General features: G+C 24.6%; 1 protein-coding gene across 1 annotated transcript; it reads left to right on the forward strand.

Annotated features, from left to right (window-relative positions):
• Window positions 1–5,511: 5,511 nt before the first annotated feature.
• LOC113558778 (activating signal cointegrator 1 complex subunit 2-like) lies at window positions 5,512–9,741 on the forward strand. Its single transcript, XM_026964316.1, has 12 exons — window positions 5,512–5,523; window positions 6,715–6,866; window positions 6,928–7,114; window positions 7,179–7,376; window positions 7,446–7,666; window positions 7,742–7,903; window positions 8,361–8,495; window positions 8,566–8,656; window positions 8,723–8,821; window positions 8,886–9,043; window positions 9,136–9,518; window positions 9,593–9,741. Exons 1-12 carry the CDS (start codon window positions 5,512–5,514, stop codon window positions 9,739–9,741), a joined length of 1,947 nt encoding a protein of 648 aa, XP_026820117.1.
• The last annotated feature ends 5,512 nt before the right edge of the window (window positions 9,742–15,253 follow it).

A 15,253-nucleotide genomic window follows, 5' to 3' on the forward strand; every position in this document is an offset into this window, starting at 1 on the left:
AAAAAATCAAAAATCGTTTATTACAATTTTTGTTTATAAGCATTTAAAGTTTAAATTTTTACGAAATATGTCAAAATCGCAAAAATTTGGAAGGAATTTTGAAGATGAAAATTCATTACAGTTTTGTGATTTATACCTAAGGTCAAAAAACTCAATACAAGGTTCTTCATAACTTTTTCTTCAAATAACTTTAAAAAAAAATGGGCGTATGAAATTTTATTTTTTACAAAATCGCGTAAAATAACGACATATTTCAATATAAACATAGGTAATAATAATATAATATATCCTAGACTGACAAATCATCCCCGTTCAGAATCATTTTTCATATACAATGATACTTTTCATTGCATTCAAATTTAACACATTCATTATAGTGACCTACTCTCCATCTCTATACTGTACAGCAGAGTGATACACATCTGCCCACCCTATTTTATACATTATTTTTAAATAGTAATTTTTGAATTCTCTATAATTCAATATACTTGCTTGTAGTTCAATTTCATTCACAACATTAATATAGATTGTTTATATTTATTTCAAATCAATGATTTATTTTTGAATTACGCATTTGTTAAATTTATAGGTATGATCGATGACGAGGTACAGCCGAAATTTACTACAAAACTGCCAGTTTTTCGATGATTTTTATGGTCACTATTATATTTACGTGTCATCGTTTTTTTTCAGATTTATTTACCTATTGAAATAATTGGACTTCTCGTACATGCGTTATATATGGGATTTAATTTTAAAGGTAAGCATAAAAAATTAATTTTAATAATAAGTTGTTCAGGAAAAAAAGGAATTGTTTGAGCTTGTATACTTACCAAAATTCTAAAACCAACTTTTACACAATTATACAGGTCAACAACCTCTTTAATAAATATCGTTTATACATAAAACACGTTTAGTGGTTCTTATAAAAATGCGCATATTGTAAAATTATTTATTATTGAATGCAATCCTATATTTTTTTATTGAAAAGTGTTTAAAAAAAAAAAGATATCAAACGCCAGATACATGTTTTTTATATTGTGTTATATATTTATATAGTTATATATAGGTACCATCTCTTGATTATGACTAGATTCTTACAACATATTTTCCATAGCATTTTATAATTACACATCATCAACAATATATATATTAACAAGAAATCACTTTTTTATTATTTTAAACTATTTTGAACATTTATTTATACTTGTATAGACTATTTAAAAAGGTATTAGCGTTTTCAGCTTTAAAAATATTAAAATGAAAGTAATATAAGTAGAAAATGTAATTAAGTTCACAATTTATATTTCATGGCTTCTTTTTCTAAAATTATAATTTATATTTTTACAATATTTTACGTATCAATTTAAATTTAATTGAAAATATGTAACATTATTTCTTAAAGATTATTTCGGAAATCCAGGAAAATTTAAAACAATTTCGGAATGTGCGGTCATCGTTGGAATTATCATTATGACTCTTCTTGGCATCATGTTAATACATTCTAACTATGAATTATTTCGAAACCCAGTATATAATTATATTATGAATAATAAGATTTTTGAAAGTTGAAAAATGTTCTTTTTCAGAATAATGATGTAAATAAGGTTAAGATATGGCTGGCAAAACATACAACGGTATTTTTTAGTTGTCTTATAATTTGTATCATCGTGGTAATATTTGAATACCAAGGTCCAAAATCATTTTGTTTTGCACCCAATATGGTTGTAGGTATGCTATTTATTTAAAATATATCATAATTTAAATTATGCTAGATTAATTTAATTATTGATTATTTTTAGTACTGTTGATAGAGATAATTATTGTCAACAAGTTATACAGGGAAATTTTATCGGCTATAGCCGGTAATATGGTATATCAGCCCTAAAAATAGTTTAAATCTGAAAATTTGGCAACACCAACATTTCAAGATCAATCATGAATATTATATACGTTTTATAGTTCTATTGATAGACATCTAAGTCATTGAATGATCTTTAAAGAAATCCAAATTCCAGATAATATCCGTAATAAGAAAATTCAGCTTCCAAATGTCTTAAATCAAATAATTAGACAAGCATAATCTTAAAAAATGTTTTTAAAGTATATTAATAAAAAAAATTATAATAGTTTACGAGTATCATTTGTATATTTATGATATATTATTTTATTAATTAATTACAAATCAATTGTTTTACTATACACTTAAGTATTTAATAATAATTAATTTAAAATTGATTATTTGCAAGTAATCTCAGACTGGTAATTTCATGAAATAAATAGTGTGCTTGAAAGTATTGAGAAAATGACACACTTCAATGTTTATAGTATCTATAGAAGTATAGATAATGATTAAATGAAAATATTTATATAATTTACTAAAAAAATATATAATATATTATAATTAGGGCTCGAAAGTTGATGCATTTTGCATTTTATTTTGGAACTTTTTGGACGATGCTTTCTTGGCCACAATGAAAACATATGAATCTGAACAACTAATTTTAATTTTGCATTTTTTGGTGTTTATAACTTTTTAAGTCATTTTTTGACATTTTTAGTCATTTTTACTGATTTTACATTAGTTTACTTCTTATTGTTTCTTGTCAACCATTATGCATTTATGCCGATAACTTACTTAAAACTTTAAAATCACCACGAACTAAGATTAGTACCTATATCCGATTTTATCTTACTGATTACAATCGTCGTTGACGTGTTGTAGTGCATATTATTGTACCTAAATTTTATTATTTTTTCGTAGTATTTTCGAAATACCTAAAATTAAAACGTCGGTTAGTGCTTGTCTACGTCAACTATATTTTGTAATTTTTTTATTTAATTTTTAAGGGCATATTATTATTTATATTTCATATTTGCATTTTTTTTTTTTTTAGGTCATTTTTTAATGTTTTTTAAGGTCATCAACCTCCGAACCCTAATTATAATATACTGTGGCCAATCATTCAGGATTTGACTCTAAAAACCTTCAACGTTGCAACAATATGGTAGAATCTAAATAAGAAGAATTAATTACAGGTTTTATATTATACTAGCTGAATTACCCTCCATTGCCGGGTATAAGTATTAAAATACATTAAGGAGCGCAATTCCTTTTAGATCTAGGTAACTCAATATGAAAGTAAAACCTTAAGTGTGACGGATAAAATATTTTAATTATTTGTTTTTATGTTAAATAGATAATATATTATATTATACAATTTAATTTAAAGAGTACCAAATAATTTTCATGTTTGTTATTAAATCACTAGTAACTAGATTATTTTTGTAAGACCTCTATGTAGACCACATTTTTAGTTTTATTTTCAAGCTGTGGGATGTACCTATTAACTATCAGATGAACTTATTCTGGCCACGTACGTGGTATAATCAATAAATCAGTGTAACCAACAAAAAAGTAAAAACAAATTGTAATAAAAAAAAAAAAAAAATGTTTTAAAAAATTGTACATTAGAATTATGGATATATTTTGTAAAACAAAAACAGAATATCACACGGCTTACAGAAGAGTGCCTCAGGGACGCGCCTGTTCGTAATCTCAATAAAGTAAATTCGTAAATATATTAACGAATATTTAATATTTTTATATTACTCTATGATCTATCTAAAATTTAGTCGATGAAAAATCATAAAATTACTGTACGAATTTTAGTAATATATATGTTTTTTAGAATACTAAATTTACAAAAATCACAAGATAGGTTTTACGTAATTATAGGTGTTTGTTTGAAATAATTCCACAACACCACAACTTAACGATGCCGTAGGGGCGGACTGGCCGGGACGGAAAGGTGGAGAAATCCACCTAGGCCGATCAATTTAGGGGCTCTAAATTGAATTTATAAATTTGTGATGTTATGGTAAATTAGTTGTCTGTCATGCTCATGCAGTCTATTATTTTAATTTCGTAACCGCTATAGCCTATAATCAATAATCATTTAATATGAATATGATTCTTTTTATAGTGTTACATCATTCGGTTATCAGCTTAGTGTGCTAGTATTGTTGTCAATAAGTAGCTCTTGATATCTATTTATTGTAATATTGTTATTGTATCCGCCGCCACCCAACAGCTAATACACATACACACAAATACGTGTGGATACTGAATAATATACTAGTTATATAGTCGGCTACATATTATTATAATTTTCGTTTATAAATTAATAAAATTCGGAAATGGATACAACCAAAAATGTAAAAAAACCGATTAAGGAGGGACCGCTAAGGAACGAGAAAGAAAAAATAAATAAATTAAATGAAGCTGCAAAAACCTGCCACAATATAAAAATGTTTATTAATAAAAAAGCTCCCAAAAATCAATATCATACACACAATGGTTTTAATAATAATATCTTTACTTCTTATACGGTAAGTTAGTATTTCTTACAACAACAATATTTGGAATTATTTATTATAATTTATTTACATATCCATAACATCTTACTTACCTATACTCATTATTCATAATTGTACCTATTTATTGTTAATTAATAATAGGGACATGAACATGAAAAAATTAATGATGTGGTTGTGACATTGTTATGTTGTTCCTTAATAATAAATTGTTAACTTTTTTTTCATATACCTACATTTATTTATTTTTTTTTTATTTTTTTTTTCGTTCTTATTTTTTATTATTTTTTTTTTTATTTTGGAATGATCATTTATTTTATATTACAAACAATAACGTAGGCATAACCATTAAAGCTAAAAATATTATTAATACTACCTATTTAGGCGGGGCTACAATATTCAAATTAGAAAAATTGGAAAACTTGTATGTTTTTTTAGCTAGAGGGAAAAGCCCGACAACATCACCATATTTACACCTATGGTAATAAAGATATTATTATTATTATACTTTTGGGCCGGTATATTTCATCTCCATCTAGGCTGATATACTCCCAGTCCGCTCGTTATTAAATGAAAACGATGGTAACAACGACTTTATTTACTCATAATAAAATATAATAATAATAGCAATTAATAGGCTGCTGCGCCGACAAGGCGATAACTGTTCTGGCTTGGAACATAATATTCTATACTATAATAAGTAATTAATAATGATTAATTAATCGTTAATAACAACTTTTTTGCTTACAACAAATGGTATCACTGCTGTTTCGCTGAAGAAGATCGCACCGCTCACCCGCATCAATTCTACAAATCTACCTGATTGTCACAATGTCACATAATAATATTATGTACTCTAAATTATTTAGGCTTATGGCTTCTTAGTTCTTGACTTTGCAGATATTGCCATATTGGGCATTGGCTATAGATGGTTTCTCATTTCTCTTTACTATCTATACTCAATGGTATTACTACAATAAAGTATAAAATATATTTTAAATCTTAAGAGTTTATGAATAATGTGTTACGAGTTGGTATTATTACAACTGTGTATATGAAATTAGTTCTGAACTACAGTATTAAGAATTAACAATTTTGTTTCGTCGCAGTGGTCATAACAATACAAACTCCTAAATGGCTATCGAGGTAAAATTTTGAAATAATATTATGTTGATTGTTATTTTACATTACTGTTTAAATAATTGAATAACAATTATCTTAAACAATCTGTGATTATGAACAGGCTAAAGGCTGTTTAAAGGCTAATATAATATTGTCGATTTCAGTCTTCGCTAGATATAAAATTTGGTAAATAAAAAAAAAGGTATACAATTTAATTCAATACTAAATGCTGGTATTATTTTATTGATACTGAAATAGATATATAGTATAATAACTGTATTTTAATATTAAATAGATGTTTTAAATCTAACAAATTGCTTTGCAATTTTAAAACAGAAAAATAATTTTATGATAATATTCATGTCCATTCATCACTTATGTAGGTTAACTCTGTAATTATAATCTAATTTACTTAATCCTTAAATATTCCAAGCTTTATAGCATTTTATAAATACTATTATAATAATTTTTTTTTTACTTCAGTCTGTAATTCTTACATATTTAGTTATTACTATTGTATTTCATAATATGTTTAGTAAATTGTATAGTTCCTATAAGTACATTTTGATATAAAATTTTAGTACAAGGTAGGTAGATAATAAAGATAATATAAAATAAATTGGTATTTATCTTGCACATAACAAATGTGCATTCAGAAGAATTCATTTTGTGTTTTAATTTTAAAGTGAATTATAACTATGTTTTAACAGGACTACCTATCCTAAAATTATAAGAATCGATTTGAAATTTAAGTATAAATAATACCCTACAAGGAACCCTAGATAATATTTTTATTTTTATTTTTAAATTTTATAATAATATTTAATATTTGTAAATTTTTTTTATTACCATAAGACTAATTTATGAAATCTAATTTTTGTTGTGAGTGAATATTGTGCCATTACAAGTTTATCAAAATAATAATGTTATATCAATCAACACAAACTTTATGTATACTGTATGACAATTCCTTCTTAATACTTTTTGATAAACAAAATAAGAACTTTAATAATAATTAAAATACAGACATTCTGTATATTATGATCATTATGTATATTGCCTAAGGAAAATAGAAGAATTTTAATACAAATTATTAATCAATAATTACTTTTATAAAATTAACTAGAAATAAAAAAAAATTTACTACAATTATGAAATATTGGGTATCTTAACAATTATATTCTTCATAATTATGTATTTAATTAAACTATTTAGGATAAAAAGTTGGCAATAAAAAGACAATTTTTGAGATATATTCATCCATTAAAATCTATCACCAATGATTTGGATCAAAAAGAATGTTGGATAGAGCAGATGAAGTATTTGGTTTTAGACTTAAAAACTCTTCTCAATTTATCATTTAAAGAGTAAATATAATTAAAATTAATACATATTTAAGTTTATTATTAATATTATTTAATGTTATAGATTTTGGTCTACAGTTGTTTTTAACAAACAAGCTACTATGGGGTTATGTACATTTCTTCAAGAAGCTGCTCCTCCTCACCTAATGGATCAACTTCCACAGGATGACAACGTGTTAATCATTTACAATGAAATTTATCATTTTGCATTTAAATTATTAGAACGGCTAACAACATCATCTGAAGATGAAGTATATTAATAGTAATATTCAGTGTTTTAAGCAATTTATTATTTTATTTATTTCATTTTATTAGGAGAATTATATTTCACCTCATTATATGTGGAGCTTGTTATGTAATAACAATATCATAAGTATTACTATGTTGTTTGATATATGTTCTATTTATGGCCAATCATACAAAGAACAGTTAGAAATAATTTTCAAAGAATTGTTTACTTGTCAAAAAGTATATGAAAAAAATTTAAAAATTTTTATTAAAATTACAGTTAAAGTGAGTTATATAAAGGAACTAATTAACTATAATATTTATACTAAATATTTTAAATAACAAAATTGTTAGTGTTTAAATCAGTTTCAAGATAAAATCAAATTAGATATTGAATATGATAATGACAAAATGTGTCAAAGAAATGAAACTTCTACAGACGTTGAAGAAATATATCTTTGTATGTTTGAAGATATTATTAATTTTTTATTAGACACATCTTGTAGTATTTCAAATTTCTTGGAAATTTATCCAGAGGCTGCTATTTTTTTTTATCAAGAGAAATTGCATCTTAAGTATATATAACAATCATAAAACCTAATTATATATAATTCACTTCTACATTTAATTTTTCTTTTATGCTTGTTTAGAATAGCTTCTTTCTACCATAATGTAAAACCTCTAATTTATAATAAAATAATTACTATGAAAAAGTTAGAAAAATTCCAAGAAAAGCTACATGCATCAAGATTATTACTTATGAAGAGTGTTCGGCAGTGTTTAATTCATATAACTACCCAAATTACTAATAAGTAAATATATAGTATACCGCGTGTCTCGTGAGAATTTTCCCATTGCGATATCTCTTGAAATAATAGAGATGTCATAATTCTGGATTTTTAATAAGATTCACAGGGACAAGAACTAAAAATATTTTATGTTTTAATTTATTTTAATGTTTTAGTAAAAGAGTTAAAAAAATATATTTTTATTTAATTATTTTCAAAAAAATGGCTATATCAATTTTTTTGAAAATAATTAAATTAAAAAATATGTTTTAACTTTTTTACAAAAACATTAAAATAAATTAAAACATGAAATATTTTTAGTTCTTGTCCCTGTGAATTTTATTAAAAAATCTAAATTATGATATCTTCATTATTTCAGGAGATATCACAATAAAAATCCTCACAGGCCCCCCTGTATACCTATTTTAAGTTAATTATTTTTCAAAAGAAAAAAAAATGTTATATTTATTTTTTTACGAAGATCAGAGAATGCAGTAGAAGAATATTTAGAAATTATCAGTGAGCTATTAATATACGATGAATTTGTCAATGACTATAATTTTGTATATAATTTAATTGATGATATAAAAGAATGTCAAAAATTTAACAAAAAAATGTAAGATTTTTTAATGATTCATAGCTTATTTTAAAATGTATTAACAACAAAAAAAAAAAATACCATTTAGAGACTCAATAAGATATGATTATTTATTAAAATCATTAGAATTAATTAATAGACCATATGCTGAACACAAACAAAAAGAATTACAATTAGAGGTAATCATTTAATGAAGTTTCCTTAATATATAATAATATAAAATAATAAAGAATTCTTATTTTTAGCTACAAACCAATATTACAAACATGGAAAATGCAAAATTGTTGTCTCTTATAAATAATGTAAAAGATTTATTGCCCTATTTAGAAGATGGATTTATTCAGGTTAGTTAATTTACATTCTTTAATTTGAATATTTAATTATTAATAATGTTTCATTGTTTTATAGAAATGTTTAAAATATTATAATATGGATTCTGAAAAAGTTATAAATATGTTCTTGGAAGATGGTCTTCCGTTAGAACTTACTCAATATAATTCAAATCTTTCTTTGATGTCAGAGTATGAGGATAATGCTACTGGTTATGATCCTTCAATTAAAGGTAAGCTGGGTAGGCTTTATTACTTGAAGTTTATGTCTATCAATAGACAATATTTAATTTTTATTAATATTATGTTTTATTTTTACTAAGATATAGTAAGGAACTTAAAAAACTCAAGTCAGTCTTAGACGATAAATCGTTCCGAAATGAAATGCGACCATTTTATGAAAAATATAATTTAACTGAAATTACATGTGCTGAATTAGAATCATATTACAATGATGAACATAATGACACTTTTAATGAAATTGAGTATGCTTTACCAGAACCAAAAGACAAAAATAAAAAGATAAGACCAGATGTTACACCAAGGGTTTTAATTCAGAAAACAGCTGTAACTAAATGTATACAAGAAGAATCTTCAGATGATGAATCACAGCAAGTATTAAATTTTCAACCATTCTGTGAAAATCCTGAAGAAATTCGAGAACGTCAAGCTAGAAAATATGCTGCGAAACAATCTAATAAATCCAATCGAAGTAAGTGTTATTCATGTTTGCCAGTAAAAACAAAAAATAAAATTTTTTTCTATAAATACATTTTATTATGTAAGGTAAACCAAAAGTAGTTTCCTCGTCAACTACCCCATCTAAGTCAAATGTTGAATTGAACAGACAGAGAAAAAATAAAAACAAAGCATTCAGTGGGAACCATAACAGAAGAAATGCTGCAAGAAGCAAACAACAAAAAGGAATGTTTTGATGCTTTCTATACCTCATATTTTTTATAAAAATTTTACTTATAGTCTATAAATCTTTAGAAATCATAATTAATAATATATAAATAAAATTATTTAATTTTTATATTTTATCATAGAATTTTTAAATAATACATTGTTATTTATATTTTATTGGTAGGAACATATTAAAGAAAAGTATTTCACATAATGTTTTATAAACTAATGTCGACGTTAAATAAGGACTTACTGTATATCAGTATTTCTTAAACTGTGTTCCAAGGTTCTTTGAGGATTACTTAAGAGTTTCATGAAAATCAGTCACCATGTTTTGTGTACCCTTTTTTAAAGATAATTTTCATAGGGGTTCCACATAAAAAAAAAATATTATTGTTCGGTGTTCCATGATGTCAAAAAGTTAAAGAAACACTGTTGTAAATAATATCTAGTATAAGTAAATTAAAAATGATTAAAATATAAGTTGTATTTTTATTATCATGTGAAAATATTAATTATACAAATTAAAAATAATAACCCGGTAAAAACTTTTAAATAATATGTCGAATGTTTTACTATCCTACCAATATGTGAACTACTCGTTTTGTTTAATAAAATAGATTAAATGAGAAATAGATGTAACATTTATATTGTTTATTAAAATTTGGACTTCATCTGTATGCAATTATTTGCAAATTTAATAATTTAACTATAATATTATATATTTTATATCATTATTAAAATAGATATCAAAATATATGTATTGAAAATAAAAAAAAATATTTTAAAATAGTTGAAATTTAGCTAAATGGAAACATAAGGCTTAAAATATGATATGACCTTTATAATATATGTATCTACAAACTGAACTATCCCCATCCCGCAAATAATGAAGTTTATTATACAGTATAGTTTATGAACTCTATAAAATATAGTAATAGGTACAATATAAAAATGTATTAAAAATTAAGTTTTCTACATTTTATATCTTCAAATTGATCAATAATATCATCATATTTTAATTGGTCAACAATTTTTTTTTCTATAGAGATTATAGCTAAGTCGGTGACCTTTTTTTTTTTACAATTGTATAAAAAAAATTATGTACATTTTTTTTTTTTTTTGTTGATCATCATCAACTTAACAGTTGACTTTTTTTATTGTATCTATGATGGTGGGGCATTGGGGCCTGTCCAACTGTGGTGAGAGTGCGGGGCCCGGTGCCCGGGACGAGGGCCCAGTTCGCCTTGCGCTAGCGAAAGTCCTGCGTTCAGGTCCCCAATATAACTTCAGCACGTCTATGGTTTGGTAATTTGTTTGATATTGCAACAGTAAAGAAAGAATAGCACGTTCCGTCCGTGATTTACCTATTGTAGTATTCTCCTGCTCACAGATATTAGATCATAACCAAATAATATACACCCATAATCGTGCACAGGTCTTCTTGGCAGGGGAGGACAATACCTTAGTAAAGGAAGTTCAAACTCCAAACCCTCCCGCGATTTTTCCCAGCTAAGACCTTGATGTGAAACAATGATAATTTAAATAAATCCTCACACAAAATCAAGTATATGGTTCTAACCTATGGTATTGTTCTATATGGTTATCTATATTCATCCATTCAAAATAATGTTAATCTAATTCATCGTAATTGCAAGTATCAGGGCATTTGAGGAACTTAATATTACATTCAAACTTTTTAAAATCTATAAACCTGTTATTGAACTGCTGAATTGTTTTCTTTATGATACTTAAAAAATTATTTATATTTTCATCTAATTTAGGAGTCTCGTTGATTTCAATTTCACTCAGGAATTTGTTTAAATTTTGAAAATATTTAAATTTATGATTTTCTACATCACGTATAAATACATTTAATCTTGTTTCAAAGCTTTTTATTAAACTAAACATGAACTCTAAATTTTTTCCGGTACCTTGAAATTTTAAATTGACTTCATTTAAATGCAAACAAAAATCAGTAAAAAACATTAAATTGCACGACCAATTGATATCTGTTAATTCAGTGTAATTTTTTTGGTTTTCACTCAAAAATAAACGAATTCGTGTAAACATTCTACAAATTGTTCTACAAGGTTGCCTCTACTAAGCCAACGAACATTATTGTACCTATATCACGAGTCCTTTATCAATAGAATTTACATCTTCTAATAATAAACTAAATTGCCTTTTATTTAATGCTCGGGCGTTTATAAAGTTTACAATTTTTGTCATAAGCTTTAAAATATTTTCATACTGCATTAGTCCGTCCTTAACACACAACGCTTCCTGATGAATTATACAATGAAAACCAATTAAAGGATGTCCAATTTTCTTTCACGGTCTTTTCCAATCATACAAGGGGCGCCATCGGTAGTTACTGATACAATTTGACTGATTGACAATCAGATTCTATATACTCAAAAATAACATTTAATGTAAGCCACAACTTTAAACTTTAACTTAATTTGATAAAAACCTCGTAAAAACAAAACATTTGTTAAAACAAAAAAATTAATGAATAAAAAAAAAAGTTTCATAAAAAATGTCTATTTTAAATCAATCATGTTTTATATTTATTTTATCTTCTATCTATCTTCTATATATATATATAAGAATCTAACCAGATTTTGGAGATGAAGGAAACCGGTTTTGATTGTCTCTGACTTTATCGCTTTCTTTCATAATAATAATAATAATAATTGTATAATATACATATATTTGTTTGTTTATTATTGTTATTATTATTATTAATAATTATTTATTTGTTTTCACTTGCATTTTTCCATTCAAAATATATATTATTCATTGAACAAATAATTTATTGTTACATTTTTTCTTACCTTATCACCATTCTATAAAAAAAAAGAATAAAATTTACCACGCCTGTGGTTGAATTCAAAATGTAGGATATATAATTTACAGAAATTAGCAATAATAACTACAATATGTAATTTATATTATATTATTTGTATAGCCAAAAAATAGTCATATGTTTTTAAATTAAATTATAAAAAAATGATTTCTTCCGGACGGGCAGCTAGTATACAATAATGTATCTTCAAAAACTACTGCATTATTGCGTTATAATGATTAGTGAGTTATACACGACGCGACACCGTTAATCCTGATTCCGTACGTCGATGTACATATTTTATCAGATATGATCCAAAAATAATTAAATAAATAAATTATACAGCTGCAGGCTGCAGCAGTCTATAGCAATTTGCTGCCTGTATAGGCTGTTAATCGATGATGTTTATAATCAGTTTTCCCCAAAAATTTAAATTTAAAATAATATTATAGCACGAAATCGTTTATTTATATTATCTATACACTATACTGAGAAAATGTTGTAATTACATATTTTATAACTAATTAAGTTATTAATATAAGGACTGTCCACAAAAGTCCCCTCGTAACACCGCGATATATATCCACCAGAAAAATAATTTTTAAAAATATGTGTATATCATATACATATCTTCATACAGATATACATATAACTTGGTTATATGCCTATTACGTCGTTAATTGCCCGTTTAATACTTAATAAATAAATAAATATTAAATATGAACTGTATGATTATAATTGATAAGCAATATAACATATTTATGATTGGTTTAAAAAATCTTTATGTTGTCATCAATGGTATAGCAAAACTCAAGCATTTGAAGGCTGATTTACTACACCAGATTCAATTTGGATTTTGAACTCTCGGACAACATATAATTCAATTGTCACTGTAAAAATTTAATATTCAAATTATTTAATAGCATGATACCTATTTAAAATTTAAAAACATACATATAATTAGAATGACTAAATATGAAATACTATGAACTAAGCAGTGATGATGATAAAATATCATCGAACACACATTAGTTATAAACAAATACGTTATCAAAGCCCCGTGGGCAAAAATCCATAGTTTAATCGCTCTTCCATCACTAGGCTAAAAAAGAAAAATTTTTATTAATGTCCAACAATTATACAAACATAATTCTCATTATACGTAAATATAATTTAGTCTTACTACCAGCGGCGGATCCAGAATTTTTGTAAGGGGTGGAGGGACACATTATCTATATTTTCAATAAATTAATTATACATTTTATCACATTAATTAATATAAAATATATGAATAAAGTTTCAACACCAACTGTCCGGCTATTATATATGTATTTATTTAGTTTTTAAAATCATATATTATATTATGTATAAATAAAAAAATAACTAATTCAATATTTTTCGCTAGTCTATTGACCGGTGGAAGGGGAGGGGTGGCACGTGCTCCTGTTGCCTAACCCCCTTACTAGACCCGCCACTGTTAATTATTACTAATTATATGGTATTGGTAATTAATATTTTGTTTAATATCATGTGTATTAAAAAGTAACTATGTACCAATAATCAATATACATATAATAATACAGAAATAGAATACAAAACTTAAATAACAAAAGAAATAATGATTTTTTTTTTTTAATTTCTTTTGATAGCTATGTAGCTCTCAAATTACTCTCATTGTCGAGTTTAACAATAAAAATTAAAAATTAGTTTTGGATTCCAAGTTACGTTCATAACATCTATGCATATAGCAAAGCTAAAAAAAATTAATTTTTTTAAGAAATTTAAACATCTTTTGCAAATATGCATACATTTTATAAAAAATTGTATAAAAATAAATGTCAATAGTTTTTTTCAACTTTCGACATTATTATTTTTCATAATTCAATTATTTACTGTGTTTTGTTTCATTAATCTATAGTTTGTATATAATAATGCGAGGAGTATCACGATATCCAAGACCAAGAAAATTATCACAATAAATTTCACTGGTAATATTTCATCTTTCATCAGTGTATTTTTCTAGAAAAATAAAGTTATACATTTTAAACTAAATTTAAATCAATATGCACAATTGTTAAAATATAAATTATTGTTTTAGTAACAGAAAGCACAAGACATATGTCTATATTTAATTATTGTACAACTAATTATGACTGTTCGTCTATTCATATTTAAATTACATTTTCTATTTACTTTCATTATAAAAATAAAATTTAATATTTGTAAATGCTGATAACGAGTTAAATTTAACAATTATGTATAAAAATAAATATTCAAAATTTAAAAAAAAAATGGTCTCGTGCCCATACTAGATTGATATATAATTATAAAAATATTTAAAAAATATATTTACAAATATTTAATCATAATATTAAGATATAAAATATATAAAGATAATATCTTCTCTCAATTCCATGATCTTTAAAAAAAAAAAATGTCAATAACACAAAAAGTATAGCTGTATAAAACAACAGATAATTTTACAATATGCAACTATAATAAAAGCTAAATTTTTATGTATAAATAACATTTATTAGAGAAAATTTTGTGCAAAATAACTGTGTAAATATATTAACATGTGTTTTCAAAATGTTATCGAGTAGTATGCATAAAGCGTGATAACCAGATCTAACTCAATCTATTTTTTAGGAACTTACTAGTCATTATTAAAATTAATTGCTAATACGTAC

This window comes from Rhopalosiphum maidis, chromosome 3 (genome assembly GCF_003676215.2).
Source record: "Rhopalosiphum maidis isolate BTI-1 chromosome 3, ASM367621v3, whole genome shotgun sequence".
Classification (NCBI taxonomy): domain Eukaryota; kingdom Metazoa; phylum Arthropoda; class Insecta; order Hemiptera; family Aphididae; genus Rhopalosiphum; species Rhopalosiphum maidis.

Coding starts and splice junctions, on each gene's coding strand:
- LOC113558778 (XM_026964316.1), top strand. Junction 6,867..6,927: donor CTCAATTTATCATTTAAAGA/GTAAATATAATT, acceptor TTAATGTTATAG/ATTTTGGTCTACAGTTGTTT. Junction 9,044..9,135: donor GATCCTTCAATTAAAGGTAA/GCTGGGTAGGCT, acceptor ACTAAGATATAG/TAAGGAACTTAAAAAACTCA.